The sequence below is a fragment of the Aquila chrysaetos genome, chromosome 18 (assembly GCF_900496995.4).
Source record: "Aquila chrysaetos chrysaetos chromosome 18, bAquChr1.4, whole genome shotgun sequence".
Taxonomy (NCBI): Eukaryota; Metazoa; Chordata; class Aves; order Accipitriformes; family Accipitridae; genus Aquila; species Aquila chrysaetos.
In genome coordinates, this window is record NC_044021.1 from 17,364,136 (window position 1) to 17,383,490 (window position 19,355).

At 39.5% G+C, this 19,355-nt stretch overlaps 1 protein-coding gene across 2 annotated transcripts in view; it reads right to left on the bottom strand.

Annotated features, from left to right (window-relative positions):
* Nucleotides 1-7,799, bottom strand: part of SLC35B3 (solute carrier family 35 member B3) — a 29,296-nt gene extending 21,497 nt beyond the window's left edge. The window contains exons 1-4 of one of the 2 annotated variants that reach the window (XM_030041778.2): nt 7,577-7,693; nt 4,323-4,338; nt 2,710-2,988; nt 1,253-1,374 (exon numbers count right to left, since the gene is read on the bottom strand). In XM_030041778.2, coding sequence (XP_029897638.1) covers nt 1,253-1,374; nt 2,710-2,910 — 323 coding nt within the window. In that variant the 5' untranslated portion in view covers nt 2,911-2,988; nt 4,323-4,338; nt 7,577-7,693. Of the gene's footprint in view, nt 1-1,252; nt 1,375-2,709; nt 2,989-4,322; nt 4,339-7,576 lie in introns of both variants that reach the window. The other variant, XM_030041779.2, reaches the window with a different exon arrangement.
* Between the last annotated feature and the right edge of the window lie 11,556 nt (nt 7,800-19,355).

Genomic DNA, 19,355 nt, shown 5'->3' on the forward strand with positions numbered 1-19,355 from the left:
ACATTAAGCAACATAAGGAGATATCTTGCTGTAACCCTGTCTTATCTGTAACTCATTATGTGATGTAGGCATACTCTGAGGCATGCAAAAAAATTTTAAAATTTAAGAAACAGATTTCTGCATAAAAATCAGGAAATAGATTTTTTTTTTTTGTCTACAAGAAGATGCTTAGGTTATAGAAAATAAAATGTAAAATATATTTAAGATCTACATTTCCAACATAACTTACTTACAGGGTCATGCTCTGTAAGCATTAGCAACTATTTGGTAATCAAAACCTAAATACTAGTTACAGAACACCCAAAAGGTAACTACGCAATATTATCTGATGCATCTCAAAAGTTAGATAACTTGAAATATAAGCTGTCAGTGCTCACAATAAAAAGAATGATTTATCAAAGTTACATTATTTGGCTAAAAAAGAATTCTATTACCTAAAATCAGTATATGCAAAATCAGCCAAGGTTGACTACAGGTAAGGAAAACTAGTTATGCTCAACTAAGACATAATGCTTCAAAGCAATTTTAAAATTCATGTACACCATGACAGCCTCTATCCAAGCTTCCAGAGGGCCTCAATATACAGGTTGCAGAGGCTGTAGTTGGGCAGGAAGCCATAGAATGGCCACACTGAGTCAGACCAAACTATCCCATATCCACAGGATTCAAGACAGCAACAATCTCCTTGGTCAACTGCAGTGAAAACAGAATAATTTTATGGCAGGGTGTTATGCGTGCTATCTTAAATGAAAAATGCAAAACCTAAGCACATCCTTTGAAGCAAACCTACACAGCCACATGGCAAACAGAGAGCAGACCTCTGACACTCTCCATGATGCATAGCATGTTAGAGGAACCTCTTGCTGAGGAGGTGCCAAGGTTTGAGATGGAAAGGTATTCAGTGACAGATAGTTTCAAGTGCTGTGAAGTGCAGTTGACCCTGTTCTAGACACGATAATCCCAAGTAACACATAGATGAGTCAGTCTGTATCAGCTACCTTATGGATAGAATATGCTCTCTAAGTGCAACAAAGTGACAGTAGAGTCAACAAGACTACTTACAGGACTGAAATCTAAGCAGGTGCTTATAAAACATTTTCTAATATTGTGCAATAAATTCACATTATTTTAACTATGTAACTGCTACCAATGCCTCACAGTATTCACATTCAAACAGAAGTTAAATTTACCACAAATATCAAATGCTTCTAGTTTGATGGACAGTGGGTAAAATGCTTGGAAAAACACATACCTTCTCCTTTTGTCCTGAATCAACTGCAATTCTATTAGTCCAAAAATGGAATAAAATCCAAACTGCACTAAAGTGAGGTACCAACCAAAAGGTTTAAAACCTTCCACTGAAAATATCAATTCCTACAAAAACAAAAACCCACCAAGGTCACATACATACACCAAAATATTAACTCAAAACAAAATAAACAGATTTTTTTCTTCATGTACATCCAAATCCAGCCTTTGCAGCTGCTGGTTATTAAGTAAAATTTACCTGCCATACATAACTTGCAAAGTATTGAAAAAGACAATTTAGGTTCTCTAAAATGCAATGAGAAAATTTACTGCTAGTGTAAATCCACTGAAATTAATGGATAGATTCATCAAGGGAATATACTTGATGCATTAATATTTATCTCAAATTACAGACAGTTTCCTGACTGCTTTTCAGTTGGTTTTCAGTTCATTTACTTCAGTAGCCTGTTTTTATGCAGAATGTTTAAATAGCTCACAATAAATTAAATGCAAACTTTCTCTAACAGACATATTTACTGCTAATTTTCATCTCTCAGGAATGGGCACCTAATATTTTGAGTACCTACATTAAACATCATTTGTGATTTTATAAATTTGCACGCTGTAGAACATCCAAAACCAGAGCAATTTGTTATGGAAAAATACATGCACTGCATATAGAATTATGTAGATGTGTCAGTTATAGAAACAAAAGGCTACCTAATATTTTCCTTTTTGAGAGTCTGCTTTCAATTACCAATAACTCTTTGGAAGTAACTTTAACAAACTTCTCAGCTGTTTTTGAAAATTGCATTGGAAACATGGTGATTTTTAATCATTAACTTTTTAAATCACTGCTTTATTGAGAAGACTCATTGAACTAAAAAAAATTTAAAAAAGGAACAGAAATGTAGCTGCTTAAGATAAAAGAGAAAAGGTTAGCAGGAAGAGAAATGTTTAACTAAAACGGCATAAACATTATGCTTCTGCTTAACAACCAACCATAGCACATGTTTCAGCTCTGTCCTGAAGGGATAGCAGAAAGAACAATAGGCTACTACTGTATGGCACTCACAGAACTCAAGGAGATCCTAAAGGTTTCAACACCAATGAAGACTTACATGTCAGTCTGTATGGTTCTACAATTTGTTTGTTTTCAGAAGACTATGAAATCACATTTAAAAAATACACATTCAAAACAATATTGAAAGGTATATCTTGCACATAGAAGTAAAAGATCAAGTTATGGAAGTCTAACTGAACCAAACCTTGTAGGCACATGAACTATAATGGAATCTTACATTATACAATTACTTACTGCTCTTCAATTCTGAAAGCTTGACTTTGCAATAAGTTTCTATTTCAAACACCTATACATATTAAATACATACAATATTATTATGCTATTGAAAAAGAAAAGGGGTAGGAAGAATTGGCCCAAGACAAGTTCATAGTGTTTACCTGTAAATATCCATAGATTAGATAAAACATAAAAACTCCAGAAACACAGATGAAAAATTGAGTAGGTTTGTTAAATCTGCTGAGATTCATGCCAAGAACTACAACATCATCTACTGATTTGATATGAGGAGACATAGTTTGAGATTTGGAAGGTACACTGATGGAAATGTATTTTCTTGATGAAGTAAATTTCAGATCCATGATTCCTAGTTCGTTGCATTCGGTGCTATTGTTATCTTCTTTCTGCTCCTCTCTTTCTGTGTGTCCTCTGTCTGAAAGCTGAAAGAAATGCTGAAGTCAGATAAGACATAACATACAGCCTTCCAACAATAACAGTAAACAAATGGGACATTGATATGGAAAATACAAAGTTTTAAGTTTTGTTGGATTATTTTTAATTCACAAATTTTATTTCTCTTTTCTGATGTCCAAAGTTAACATCAGTTAATATCAGAGGCCAACACTTTATGAAAGCACTTTTGCTTCATGTGGGAAGTGGTATTCCTACACTCTACAAAACAAACAAACCAATCCCAAAACATCAGCAGTAGAAAACCAGCTTCAGTTTCATAATAGCTCAGACTAGCCCTTTTATGCCAGTACTCACAGGAGTGACTGCTTGGGAGACAAGTGATCCCCATGATCAAATCACAATGAAAGAACTGGTATTGAAGCACTGTGGTTCTGTCTATTTTACTTCATTTCACAGTGAAATATACCAGACTAGTCCACTAGATGGGAAGTCTTACTAAAAACTACAAGTTTGAGCCTATGATTGGTCAGAAGCATTGAACTGGAAGAAGTTATCTCCTCATTCTCACATTTACTCACTATTTCCTCAAACACTTCTGAGGAAAAGAACATGAAGATGGAAACAAGATTAAGAAGCCAGTCTCAGAAATTAGATTGGTTATCTGATGAGGTCTGTGGTATGGCAATCTTTTTAATATTAACCACATGCAACCATTTCCACATGTAATGAAAAAAAAAATTGGATAACTGAAGCCTGGAGAAGGACTTTATCAGCTTAGTAGATTGAGAAGCAAATAATTCTTTTCTCCAGCTCAGCAGAGAGTATGATGTTTGAGGCTTTTTTTTTTTTCTTTTCAGCCTCAAGATAAAACACACTGGTCAGTCAGTTGTCCCAAGATTTTTAAGGGTAGGTCAGCACCTAGTTCAGTGAGCAGTCAGTAATTAAATTCTGTTTGTCTCAACTACTCAGTTTGTTTTCCCCAGGTCAAAAATATTTCATCTCATCATACATGTATAAAAAATGCTTTTCCCACTGTTTTTAAATGGAAAATGTGCTAGTATAAAAAAGCTAGATCATGCAATAATGTAGTAAATGTAACCTTCATGGACAATGGTAATTTATTATGCAATATAAGAAATTACGTGTTTAGCTGAAAAATGAAGGATTAGTATAAAACTTGCAATATGGTTATGTTACCTTTTTTGATACAACCTACTATCAAGTTGGAACAAGATTGCTATTAAAGTTCTGAAAGAATACCTTGGGGACTGTAACCGGAGTTTAAGGACTATAATAATTATTTGTGTTTAAATTCAGAGCTCTTCAGTTGAAAACCAAAAGTGAGAGGTAGAAAGCTTACCCTTGTGGATTGTTAGCTAATCCCAAAATGAGGTAGCCATAAAAAAAAAAAAAAAAAAGGAAAAAGTTTAAGTACATTCTTTTCAGTAAAAACAGAAAAGTACCGATGTCATGCAATGAGGCACTAGTGAGCCTTCATGTACAATATCATACAGAGTTCTGATAACGCTCAGACAGATTCAAGAACAACTGCAAAAAAAGGTTATCAGGCTGGAGGAACAGATTGCCCATCTTATGAACCGAAATAAGATGAAAGCGTAACTTGTCTAGCCTAGCAAAACCCTGATGAAAAGAAAACAGACTTGCTTTCAATAAAAGTATCACAGGGGTTACCACTAAGGAGGAAGAATCATTCTAATTTTAAGGACAGTAGAATAAGAGCAAATGGGCATGAAGTGATCATGAACAAACTTTACTAGAAACTACCTTTTCATCCCTAGACTATCTGTATTCTAGAGCAGCCTCAAAATGAAAGAAGGAACAACTGAACCCTGTTTAAGGTGAAGTTTATGAAAGCAGTTATGCAGAGCTGTTAAGATTGGGCATGATGACTGAGCAGTCCCCTTTAGTCCTGTGTTTAGTGTTCCACCACTATGGAAAGCAGAATAAAGGTTCCTGTAGAAGACAGTCAGTGATCCTTACTTGGTCACTAAACCAGGATATGAATTGCTACTCTTCCCAGAAGAACTGCATGCAAAGTTAAGACTTCCAAGTTCAAGCCCAAGGTGCAAATCACCATGAAGGAAAGAATGTATTTAGAAATCAATCTATCCATTACTGACTTCTTAGCTGAACTTGTATTTTCATTGTGGCCTGTTCAGCTCTTTCCTGTCCAGTGTACACTTCCTCTTAATAGGCACATAGCATTTGTTAATGTCACACTTTCTTAGCAGGAACAAGAGATGCAGAAGTAATGGGAGCCTCATTTTTCACCTAAGCTGAAAGACAGAGAATGATGTATGCCCAGCAGAAGACATACGGTCATGTGTGCTTCGAGAGTCCAAAATGGAGTGAATTGTATAATGCAGTTTTGTACCTATATTTTCCACTCTGGCCACTAATTTAGGTATTATTTGTGTAATACCCGTGTTATGATCAGAAGAAGTAGAGGGAAGAAGAAACAATAACAAGTGTATTTACGTATCGGGTCTGGCTGGGATGGAGTTTATTTTCTTCATAGCAGCTTGTACGGTGCTGCGTTTTAGATTTGTGACCAAAACAATGCTGATAACACACTAATGTTTCAGTTATTGCTGAGCAAAGCTTGCACAGCATCAAGCCCTTTTCTGTTTCTCCCTCTGCCCCCCGCAGTGAATAGACTGGGGTCTGTGCAAGAGGGTGGGAGGGGGCACAACCAGACAGATGACCTGAAATAACCAGAGATATTCCATGCTATAAAGCATCATGCTCAGCAATAAAAAGCGAGAGGAGGGGGTTTAGGGAGGTTAGCCATCTTTTGCTCAGGAACTGGCTGGGCTGCCTTCTACCTGTGGGATGAGTGATTGCCTTTATGTCACCTGTTTTGTTTTCTGTCTCTCTTTTTCCACTTTTCCTCCACTTCAATAATTTTTATCTCAACCCATAAGTTTTCTTGCTTTTACTCTTCCTTTCCTCTTCCCCCATCCCTCTGGGGGTGGGGGGGAAAGTGAGCAAGCAGCTGTGTAGTGTTCAGCTGCCTAAAGGTGTTAACCCACACCACAATTAACATAATTTTTATGATTTTCAACTATTTATATTCAAAATATTTCCTCAGGAACACCACCAGTTTTTACAATCTGTCCATTTAATTTCTTGCAAATTACTGAGTCTACCACTAAAATAGTAAGAAACAACACTGATAGCTCTAGTCACACCCAAGGCCATCCATAAGAGGATGATGCATAGTAATTGTTTTTTCCCTATTACATTCTAAAGGAAACGAAAAAATTACCACGTTCAAGAAACATTTCAAGGAACATTATTTAACAACTGAAGAAACTGTAAATGTACGTATCCATTTGAAACACTCTCCACCAAGTAATTTCATTACCAACAGTGACAGAACTCTTCTGAAGTCCACTGTGACTTCTCAAACTGTTATTTTCTAAGTATCAAAAATGCTATTCATCCTGCTCACACAAAATCCCTTCAAGCAACTGGTTCACTTTTTGAACAAACATGTAGCAAGAATCTGTTTTATGAAGAGTCAAGTGGCTTAAGAGCTGTCCTGATGTGTATAAAGTAGCATATTCCCCTCCTTTTTTTCTCCTCTGTGTAAAAATGTAAACGACACATTCTTTAGAGCAAAGACTTTTTGTTCCTGCCCCTTTGAAAAAAAGTCCCATGCACAGCAAGACTTTAACCTAGCACACAAGTAAAATACAGTGATTATTACATGAAAAAAGCAAATGAACAAGTAACTAGAAACACAACGTTTGTTTGGCCTCCAGAAAGTTAACGACTTGTACACCAAGCATGGAAAAAAAACCCATTATGAAGGCGCTGAGGCTTTTTTTTGTTTTAAAGCCCGAAGAACATCCATTAAAAACATCGGTATGGCAGAAACTAGCGTCTCGGCACTCTCAGAAAAATCGCTGGCATGAGCCACGCAAGGCAAATTCCCCGCTGGCCCCGGCCAAGACCCGTTTCCTTCGGAGCCAATTCCACAAACGCTCGGTGGCAGGACGGCAGCTGGTAGCCTAACAGGCACCCTCCGGGCTACCGGGAGGCAAACGTCCGTCTGTGGGAAGCCCGAGCAGATCCTTCGCTCGGTGGTACCTCATCCTGAGCCCTCCCGCCCCGGAGGCAAAGGAGGGAAGGGGGACAGGGACCCGCACGATCCCCGAAGCTTCCTTCCTGCCCGCTGGCCTGCGCCCAGCCCTCCGCCAGCCGAGCAGCCGGGGACCGGCCCACGCCACGCCCCGAGGCCCGGACGGACGTGGCTTTGCCCGAGCACCCGCCAGCCGCCCCGGGCAGGGCCGGGACAGAGGCTGTCGAGCCAAGACAGGCCGCCATTCGCTCGCCGCTCCCGCCGGGGAAGGGAACGTGTCGCTGCTTCGGGGCCCGCCGGGCCCAGCGCCTCCTCGGGCCACCCAAAACCGGCCTCTCCCGGCCTCCCCCGGCCCCCCGCGCCCCTCACCGTCGCGTCCATGACCCCCCCCTCCCGCCCCGGTGCCGGGCGGCGCTCCCCAGGAAGCGACCCCGCCTCCTCCCGCTCGCCCCCGGTGCGGTGGGGGGGGGAAAAGCGGCTCAGCCCGGCCCCGCCCCGCCCCGTACCTGTTTGGCGGGGGAGGAGGAGGCGCGGGGGAGGAGGGGCACGGCGGCAGCGGCCGACCGTCGTCCTCCTCCGCCCGCCGCCGCCGCCGCTGCGCCCGTCCCGCTCCCCTCGCTCGCTCCCGCCAGCCTTGCGCGCCGCCGGAAGTGGCGGCGGGGATGCCAGGGGTCGGCGCGAGCATCGAGCGCATCGAGAGAGCGCCGCCGAGCTCGGCGTTCCGCTACTCGACCTGAAACGGGCAGCGACGCCCTCCGGCTCCCGCCTCACCCCCGCTAGGGGCGGAGCCTCTTTAATTAGGAACCGCCCACCGGGGCGGGACGGGGCGGGGCCGCCCGCCGAGGCGTTCCGCAGCGGGGTCCCCCGAGGCGGGTGGGGTGCAGGGGATAACTCCGCTACGCGCCCGGCCCCGCCGGAACACAACCAGAGCGCCCGTCTCCCGGTGTGGGGAAGCTGTCCCGCGCGGCAGGAGCCGGGGTCGTCGTTTCCCCCCCCCCGCCCCGGCTCGGGTGTGCGCCGCTGAGGGGTTCCTCACCTACCTGCTCCCCGTGGGGGGGGGTGGTAGCGGCCATTTAGGCGGGAGGGGGCACCTCAGTGAGGGCGCGGGCGCAGCGGGGCGGGGCCAACGGCCGCCCTCCAACGGCCGCCCCGGCGGCTCGCGGGCAGGTGCGCGGGCGTGTCCTGTCAGCCGCCGGTGCCGGTGAGGCGCGGTGTGGGCGGGCGCTGCTTCAGGTCCGCAGCCAGCGGGAGAGCCTTTAACGCCCTGGAATAAGCCCCGGGTAGAACGCGACTGCGTTTCGCAGCACGGTGAAACCGAAATAGTTCGGAACCTTTGGCAAGAAGTTCGGTTCCGAGGTTTGGCTCGTGCTCCGCTGTTCCAGTGTGAGTAGCGGAGTCACCCACGTGAAGCTGCTGCCTTCATAAAAATCGCAAAAACGCATTTTACTCTGCAGGGAGGCTGCCTTGTGATCATTCCACCTGAGACTGCAGGAAGAAAATAATAAAAGTATTTAATAATGACAAGTGAAAAGGTAAATGAGAGCAATAATGGCAAAATGCGTAGAGAACATAACAGCCAAAAGAATCGGGTAAAAAGCTCTACAAGAAATGTAGCTGAAGGCATTTTGGGGAAAATACATGGATTAGATGTAACTTGAAAATATAGTCTAGTTGTTAATCATATCAGGCTATAAAATGGAAATGCTGTGTTTCTAGTAACAGTGTGTGGAAGTATTTAACAGTATGCATACATACATAGCTATTGTCCTGTAGTGTTTGGGAAATTTGAACTCTTATGGTTGCAGTTTTTTCTTCTACCTTTTCTAGTGCTACTGTAGTAAATCAGTGTGTATTATGGATCATAGTAACAAGTGCACCAGCTTTTAAAACCATATTTTTAAGGAAATTTATTAAGTGACAAACACCAAAAAGAAAGTGTCTGCTTGACGATGACTTAAAAAAAACCAAAACATTGACACTCTTTCCCCGCCCCCCCCCCCCCCCCCCCAACCTTTCAGCAACATAGCTGTTTCTGAAAAAGGGATTAGTGACTGTTGAGGAAAATGCTGAAGCCATCTTGAGAGGTTCCAGTGCTCCTTGGTTTGGGTTTCCTCTATCTGGGTCAAGGGATTTCACATTTAGCAAACAATTGTGCTTTTTTGCAACAGTAGGGATGGTGCTTTTTGCTGCCTCCATGATAGAAGTAACTATCCCAATAACTCGACTAAATAAATTCAAGCTTGCACGTGGTCAGCTGGGATTTTCTTGTTTCCTATAGGTAAATTCTCTAGATATGTCGTCTCTAATGAACTTTACTATTACAGATATAAGTGGACTGATTAGTTGTCCACAATGTTATTTTTTTCCAGCTGCCAGTAGGTGGGAAATAGGTATCAAGAGGGAGTGCAAAGCTCCCAACTTTGTGACATTTGAAGGCAAGTTAAAATACATAGGAGGCAAGATTTGGAGTCAAGTGTGCCTGAACGACTCAGTGGAAACAGGCAGATAGAAGGAACAATCAAAATGTACCACTAAATGGGATCAACTAAGTAACCTGTAACTGGAATGAGGAACCTGGGGGTGTGGGGCTTTTCACTAGGCAGAGCGTTGAAGAGAGACACGCTGGCAAATGTGATTCTGATATTCCCTAATATCTGAGACTTTGCAGTCTTGTTGCTGTCTTATTGTAACTTTTTTTTAGTCAGAAATGTAGAAATTAGACTGCTTGACTTGGAAGGTCAAGTCTCGGCAGGTCTCCTGCCTATTGGTAAAGAACGTGCATTTTTCCATTTGCAATGCATTTTTCTATTTCTATTATCTATATTCCATCATCTAAACTGGAGAAAGTGTAAAGCAGGGTGTATGCTGGGGAATGTTCTCTTTAAATAAAGCAGAAGAATGAACGACGAGTAGGATGTTTATTATTGATCTCACAGATGTTTTTGCAGTCTGCAATATGAACACGTATGGATTACTGGTAAAGCTGGAAAGCAAATTACATTTTCTTTTATCGTTTTTAAAAATGAAGTTAGGGCTTATGAAAGGTACTGGATTCAGACTCTGGGGACTTAACTTCTCTGTTTATCCAGGAAATAGATATTGTACATCACAAGCAGAGGCAGTGGAACTATTAAAGATATCACAAAGTTCTCACACTGCCTGTCTGTACTTCTCCTTCTTGACCAACTCAAGATACCAATAGGGAAGCTTACTCTGCGCACAAGCTTAATCCTATGTCTGTCTTCTGCAATATGTGAGTGAAGATACACAATAGTGCTGTCGACTGTAGTTTTATTGACAAGAACTTTTGTTTGCTACAATCTAAATTAGAAACGCTAGCTTCATACTAGGTTTTGTTGTCTTTGTTGTCTAGCCTAGATTGTTTTCCAGCTCTTTGGATATGAGCATTTCTAATTTTTCAGCTGTAAAATGGTACACCTGTACCCTATATAGTAGGTTGGTAATTAACGAGAACAAAGGTGTTATGCATTTCTTGTTTGTGGAAGGGAACACAAATCTGGAATATTTTTAGCAGGTGCACATCTTGCTTTTTGGTAGTGGATTATGGACAATAATATCTTTGTGGCATAGCATGTGTTCCTATTAAGAATTTAAAGGAGTAAAAAATATTTCATATGTGTGCAAAAATTACCCAATACAGCTATGTTTCCCCATGAAACAGGTACATAGGTATACCATTAGTGACACAAGTATCCACGTTTTCACCTGGCTGATAAATAAAATGAAGTTAATGAAGCAAAACAATGAGGGGGTTTTGTTATATTTCAGCATGGAAGGCAAATTAATACCACTTTCAAAAGCTTGAACCCACCTCTCAGAGCTGTGTGGTTTTTAGCTTTGTATAAATAATTTTGGCATCTGCTATGTTGACTAAAACATGATATATGCAAATGAGGATGCAGTTTGTAAGTCTTGATACAGCTAAAACCGATGTAATTTACTGGTTTATTGTCTTTATCAAAAATGGTGTGGAATTACATGCAAAGCCTCCTAGTTTTCTATGAATTGTGCTTTAGGGTTTGCATTCAAGACAACTAAGTATTATGCAAAGGTAAGTATTTTGGTTAGATGAAAGTGCATTTTGGCTTGTCATTGCTGAATTTGTGGGAGTTAGGTGAACCTAGAAACTTGATTGGCAGAAAGAAGAGAGGCTGTTTACCTCTGTAGCATGGGGAAGAGGGAGGAAGAGCAACAGTTCTCTTCTCCTGTTGACAAATATAATGATGTTACTGGTAATTTAATACCACATGTTTCCCAGTAAGATTTTCCTGCCAGCTTTGTACAGGTTTTTATTGCTGTTACTCTGAGATTCTATGGAATGAGAACAAAATAAATAAGGCACGTGTAGAAGAAAGAATTGATCGGCTTTTTGCTAGGAATATTTTTAAAATTAGGAATAAGTGCCCATCCAGACTAGGGACGGCTAGTTAAGTATCATGATATCAATGCAATTTAAAAACGCATGTATTTTACCTTAAAACGTATATGTTATTTAGGCTTCTCTAATAAATGTTTTCTGAATCCTTTCCTATAATTTTCTGTACTTAAATTCCAGCTGCAGTGATTTTTCTTAGCCTAATTTTTAAAACCTCTTCTAATGTATTCCTTGTATTACTCCGTTTTACTGCCTCAGAAACTAAATTGCAGTTTTAACAGTAACAAAAAGCTCTATGATTATGGAATACCCAGTTTGAAATGCATGATACATCGCTTCATATTCAAGGAAAAGCTATTGTATCTAGAATTATAAAGTTAAATTAAGGTTCTGCCTCTGACATTACAAAGTACTGTAATACTGATTTTTAAATTTTTAAATTGCACTTAAAACATGGAACATATGACCAGGCAGATAATCTATCAAGTGTTGATAACTGTCTAGATACAACTTCATTATTTCTGTCTTGTCACTGGTGCATGTGCATGCTAGTACTTGGAAATGCAAACAGTAAGTAATTTTTTCAGAGAGAGTGGGTGTGCAGATGTTTATTCTACCACTTGTTTGGAATAACATCGTAGGGAGTTTTGCAGTCACAACTGGTTGATAATCAGAAAAATTGTGCTCGAGCCAGGATGTATTCAGATTATTTTGTTCTTTGTGATCTGAGGGGGGTTAAAGTAACTTTACCAGTCAGTTTAGGTCACAAGCAGCCTTCTTTAGAATAAATTCTTTTTATTCATGAGCAGTTCTGAACAGGCGTATGACCTGAAATTGACAGCGTTACATTGATGACACTCCAGAGCACGTGAGTAAAAGCTGTCTCACTTGTGCCTGCAGGTCTTTTGTTACACTGGAGACAATGGCGGAGTAAGTACTAGTGAGGCAGGTTGATTGATAGAATGTTTTCTATATAAAAATTTCTCACTGTCCTATCGCATGATTTTTGTAATAGTTTAGGGCCTTCTAGACTGTGAATAATAGGGTGTGTCATGGCTGTGCAAAGTTTGAATTCGGGCCCTGCTTCTGAGGAGTGAAGGCGTCATGGATGTTCTTTCTTGAAATGTAAGATTTGGGAGGTTTGATGAGTAAGTGTGTGGCTTTTTATACGTCCTGGAGATAGGCGATGTGTGCTTTGACGAAATGTTGAGGGACATCTGGGCTTGAGAGCTAACCTAAGAACAAATATTGGGTCAGATCAAAGGTCTGTTCTCTCTGACAGAGTCTAGGCAACTGAGGACACATTAAGCAATCCTCCTCCTAGCACAGGCCCCTGGCTTGTGCTAGTAACGTGTGAAGGTTGTGTCTAGATCATTTAATGGTCACTAGTGGACATCTCCTCCATCACTTTGTCTATCTTGCTTTGAAGCCATTTAAGTTCATGGCCTCTGTAATGTTCAGTTAAGGAGCTGCTGCAGGAATCTTTAACGGATTCTCAACTTGGATATATCCAGAACTGAAGAGTACCGTAAAGGTCGTGGAATGGGTAAGTGGAGACATTATATAGTATTTTGAGGGACATGAACTTGGAAGGTAGGTGTTTGACAAGCAAGGCATGTTCTTGGAAGACAAAACAGGTTTTTTTGGTGTCAAGTGGGTACTGGAAAGGAAGGATTGATATGTCTCAGAAGAAGGAGAGGGGAGTACAGGGTCTTATTTTATGCTTCTGGTTGGTGGCTTTAGGGAGAGAATAGGTTTGGACAGGCTTGGATGGATAATGATACTTTTAGATAAGCATCAAAATATTTTATATTGTGTTGGAATAAATTTGAATAAAAATTCCTGAGTTTCTGAAGTTCATTCATCATTACATCTTAATTCCTCTTAAAAGAGGGTTGAAGTAATTTTCACACTTCAGTGGTTTCTTCTGCTGAATTAGTTAATAATATTAGTTAATAACTTGAGTCAAAGAACTCTGTATACTTTGCTGATGTGCTAGAAAGATAAAGTCAGCTGGGAATTAGCCACAATTGCAGTTAAAAGCAATATACTCTATTTATTACTAAAGACCTGGTACAATAAATAATGGATTTTATATGTATTCTCAAATTTTCTGAAGGCAAGAAAGATTGTGAAAAACTCCATAACATAACGTAATCTGAAGAAACTAACATGTTACGCATGGGAAAGCTTTGAAATGAGTTCTCACATCACTTGTTTTGTACTCATGGGTGTTTTTATGATATTTTATAGTGTCTTATGAGTATCTTTCAAACATGAATTGATAAAACAGCACTCCTGTGAAGTGGTTTTGTTACTGCTTTATGGGCGTCAGAACTGGTATGCTACAAGACACAATGATATATCCAGTTTTACATGGACTTCAGTGGCTGAGGTAAGAAGGGAATGCAGGTCTCCCTCTTGTGTTAACTCTTCCTTGTGTTTTACAAGGGTTGAGAACTTGTCATCCATGTGCCAAACTGTTTTTATGAAAAGTTCTTTTAAGCTATCATAATCTCTACCCTGCATTTGTCTGAGAATGGATCCATATGGCACACTACAGCAAAGAGTATCCACTGAAAATGTTTATGATTGAGCCTATTTCTCCCTGCCCCAAGTCAACATAAAGTTATGTCTTCCATGTATGAAAATATATTTTGGAGACTACAGAGAATATACTAGAGTAGCCAGAGAGTCATAGTCAAAGATATTCCGTACTTGTCATTGGATGAAGTCTCTTTTGAACTGACAAGTGCGAGGTTCAGCTTCGTCTGGTCCTGTCGGTGAGAAATGTAATTCAATTTCTGCAACAGGTAGGTGATCACAGCTGTCAAAGCCAGAGACTTTTGTAACTGCCAGCTTCACCCTCTGGCATCTTCTTTGCTATAAAGTTGCATGCTGGTTTAGTTTGTAGCATTTGGTGTCATCAGTACTGTTTTCTGTTACAGGAGATGTCTCATCTCTGGTTTCCTGCAGTGTGGAACTGAGGAGGTGAGAGTGATGTGTTGAGCATATCCTTCCTTCTATACAATCTCCCTGTCGTTTGCCATATGTTAACAGGCCATAGGAAAAACTTCTGTAGGCTGATGATTATTGTGTAATGTCCAGATGTCGGGACCAGTGGTGCTGGGCCTGCAAAAGCATTGCTTTGCTTCTAAGTATTTGTCTTACTCTGAGACCCTAGTATTCTAGATCTTACCTGCTCTTTTATACTAAAATGACATGAAGACAATGAAAACGACTAAAACACCTTTAGAAATATGAATTGTTCAAGTTTTGGAGCTGTACAGAAGACGAGTAGGGGCAACTGCAGAGCAGACACTTGTCTTTGTCCTTACCCCTCCACTGCTGCCCTGAGAAAAGTATCATTATTTCCCTCAAGAAAGTTGTACTTAGTCTCCCAAATGCTGTATCAGCTTTTGGTTTTGTCTGTGTGATTTCAGTGTTACTAAGATGTACAGAAAGCAAGCAGAGTTAGTTGATGCTTTTCAGTGTTACATTGTCAGCGCACGTTTACTGGCATCTTCTACTTTCCACTACAGTGAACAGGACCTCTGATCTCTTGTGCTAATGGTCTGGTCAAGCTAGTTGGCGATACTCCTGGTGATACAGGGTACTGCATGCTTTCAGACATGCACGTGATCATTGTGCAGCTACTGACTACTATAGAGTCCTGAAGAACCATCTCTTTCCCATCTAATAGCAAACAGCTGCCTGTGTTTTCTGACTAGGTGAAACCCTGTGCGTTGGAATAAATAATCAGCAATGCTATTGGAAATTGCTACCTTAAGAAAGCTGTGAATGGAGTGACAGGTTTTGATTTTAAAAAAACCAACCATCACCACCCCCACTAGACAGCCCCCCATTTTGCAAGCTTAATTGTAGCATCAATAGAAGTACAAAATGTTTATTGTGTAGATATTCCAGTGTATGAAGACCATGTGTCAGAAAAGACATCTAAGCATTTTATTTCCATAATATTGTCCTTTTGTAGCAACATTTTTTTTTTTAAACTTTATTATTACTACTATGGCGTCTAGATTCTTCAAGAAAGACAGAGCTTGAGCTGTGCTGAAGTTTGTATAAACTTACAATAGATAAACCTCTCCGACCAGGGAAGTTTATAATGTGGAATAACTTAGTGAGAAATAGAAATAAATACTAATTCATATGATGTACAGTCCATTTGGTATGATGCACCTTCTGTGGGGTCACTTTTTATTTGGGCATCTTCTATTGTGCATGGAGAGAGTGCAAGCATATCATACATAACTCTCCAGTATACAGCAATTATCAACTGCTAACACGTGTGGTGGATAGCTCGGGCTAACATGCCGTGAGGTGAAGCATTAGTATCTCACCACTTTCAATGCAGACATCTGATGAACTTTCTAGAAGGTATGGAAGTGTTGATCTCCATTGTTCCTCGAAACAGGATGATCCTTAGTTTGTCAAGTTTCTCTTCTGACTCTTCAGGTTTTTTTGTTAGGCTTTTTTACCATGTCGTGTTGGTATTTTTCACTTGGGCTCCTGAGTTGTTATTACTGTTTCAGCAGTTTCACTTTAGTTTGTGTTTTCCCTTTTCCTTTCCTGCATGGCTTTAGCCTACATAGTATTTCACATCTTAGTAAACCTGAATAAACATTACACAGTGTGCTGCTTAAAACCTGGCCTTGACTCACACATATCTGAGCCCCTGAGCTGTGGATTACGTTGGGAATTTTATTGCTTCAAGAGATACCCAGTTAAGAAGCATGGTTAGATCATTCAGCATGCTGACAAACATTACAGCTCTTAGCTTGGGAATATGAGATTTTAAAAACCAGCCAAACAGAAATCAACCTTTCCACACATTTTGGTAAATAACTGGAAAGGTAAAATTTGTATGTATGCCTTCAGGCAAAGAGCACAGTTGTCTCTTTAAAGGTTGAGCTTTATCAGCATTATTGGTCTTATGTTGATTTCTTTTTACTAAAATTAAGTATATTGGTAAACTTTCTTTTCTCCTTCCAAAGCATTGTGTATTGGCTTTTTGAAATAGGGTAAGATGCAATGTATCCAGTGTCTATCTAAAATGCTTGAACAGAAAAATATTTTGTGGCATAATTAATGCAGCTGACAAAGATAAATTGATATCTAGAAAGTTATCTTCAATGTCTTAAAAATTGTCTCATGTCATATGCAACTTCATTGCCTTCATTAGAAATCCCTATGGATGCATCCAACATCTAACTACCCAGGGATGGTGCCCAAATTTGGGCTCAATTTATTACATAAATGTTCAGGAGAGAACAGTATAAAAACTCTTTTAAGTTCTAGAAGATAGCAAGAAATTGGAAAAACCATAGTAGACTCATAAAAACATTTGGATGTTATTTATATTAAATTCTGAATGTTCTGTTTTATAATTTCATTTGCATCATTTTTATAGCAACTGAGTTACTCCTGTAGGCATTAAGTAATTAAAAAAGCATTACATTCCTTTGAGTGCTTATTGAGTCGTCATAGGTACTTCATTTTTTTATTTCATTTTTATTAACAACTCATGCACTAAATAGAAGGGAAAAGTTTACTGATTTTGCATGAAATTGCTAATTCCACAGTCTGTGAGTACCCACTACACCATGAAGCAAAGCATACCATTCTTTTCAACCTTCTACAGAAATGAATATGTTATTTTTTTGAAAAATCACAATTTTTGCCCCTTAATTTTTTTCTGGAAATAGTAATTGCAATAAAATAGCATACTGTCTCCAAATATGCTGAAATGTCAGACTATTTACTGCCATAGTAGAGATGTATAAAGAAACTAGTTTTGCTTTACTGAGTAAACAACCAAGAACATTTTGATTATGAATATGTAAGCATCATTTATACGTGGGGTGAATGACTTTTTCCTATATGTCAAATCTATACAGATTAAGAGTCTGATGTAAATGTCAATATGAATCCAGGTATGACAGCTCTATTTATTCCTAAACATGATGTACAGTGCAGTGCTTGTTTCTGTAACCAAGTGTGCCTGAAAATTAAGCATGTCATATGCATTCATTTAAAGAAACAGCCTACAGTCTGCTAAAGACATCATATAAAGAAAAATATCCTTTTCAAGAAGGGAATTTTTTACTTGGCCATTTTAATGTGAATTGTTTCTTCTTTGCAGCATGTCTACTATGTCTTTGGTAGCCAACCTGATTACCCCATATCATAAAAATTTAGTACCTTTCTACTGCAGTAGTTACTGGGTTATTGTTCATTTTGAAGGTATAATCAAGTCCATAAATTGCTAACTCTGCTGCTGAACTTAGGCCAATAATCTAAAGTCTTTTTTTTTTTCCCCATGGTCCATCTTGCAAGCTTTTTTCCTTGGCTAAGCACTTTAAACTGATATTTTCAAATAAGTTAAGTAGCATTATAACATGCTTATTATTCTCAGTTTATTACAGTTGTATTCCAATTGCTTGGTTATGTTGAAGGTGGTGTATTTTTGTGTTTGTGAAGGGTTTTTTTGGTTTTGGTTTTTTTTTGTTTTGTTTTGTTGGTTGTTTGGGAGTTTTTTGGTTTTGTTTTGTGTGTGTTGTGTTTTTGTTTTGTTTTGTTTTGTTTTTTTCCTGAACCTACACAACATTATTATTTTGGGGTAATCTGGCCAATTCTGCCAAGGCCTTCAGCATGTTCTTTATAGACCCAAATCACATTGCAACATGGCTAGGTTACAGTGTAGTTGGGCTTCATTAATTATATTGTTTAGTGATACCCGAAGCAGTAGCATTATTAATGGTGTGTGAGAAAGATGAAAATTACTTGGGGCACAAAAGCTGGTGGCAGAAAATCCTTCCATGAGCAAGAACCAACAGGGTTCACTGTAAAGGATTAAAGGTAGTGTTGAACAATTTTTGTTTAGATAGAAACTAGTGGCCTTTAGTTCCTGTGTACCCAATGCATTTAATTTTGAAGATTAATCAATTATTTTTTTCATATTTACTGCAGGACAGAAAAAGAAATCAAGGGGAAAAATAAGTTTTATAGATTTACTAAAACGAATAACTGTTCTTCTTATGGTATTGGCTGTGGCAAATGCCTTGACTAGTAAGCATGGTTAGGATTATTCTGTTTGTTTGCGTGAGCATTAATAGCAATCGACCATTCTGAAAACATGCTATACTACAGTTGTATTAGAATAGCACCTGGTTGTATGAAAATATTCATTTCATGGTCCTTTGCTTGTAAGATACTATGCTTCAGCTATCTTAAAGGCCATTCATTATGGGAAGTAGCTACTAGAACTCTGCTAGTTTTGAACCTCCCTATTAGGAACTCTTTGATTGTTCACTCACCAGCACAATTGTTCCGGGGCTCACTAACCAGAATCATTGCTTTTGGCTGAGGTATCTGGACATATTTCAGTGATTCTTCCAAAACCAATGGATTTTTTTTTTTTTTTTTTTTTTTTTTTTTTTTGAGATTGAAACAAAGTTCCTTTGTGTAATTTTCCCTGGGATTCTTTGGTCTCTTGATGTTCAGTGTTTTACATGCTGGAGTGTCCATGTGGATGTTTAAATTCCATGACTACAAAACTGAACTGAGTAGGAGTTCAGTTTAAAATGATTGAGTGTGGTGGTAGACATGACCTTAAGCAATGAACAGTGATGTTTCATGGCTTACACCATCCATTTATAACATTTTCCATTACAAAAGAATGAAAACTGTTCTGTTTGCTTGTTTCCTGAAAAGTCATCTGCATAGAAATGTGGTCTTTTAGTCCAGCCATTTATCTGTAATACATTGAACTAGTACAGTGTTTGATAATTTCTGAAGACGACCTAAGCTCTCAGAAGTAGTCTTTCAACACCATGCTGTTTTTATTCTAGCTCCTGTTTATAGGTGAG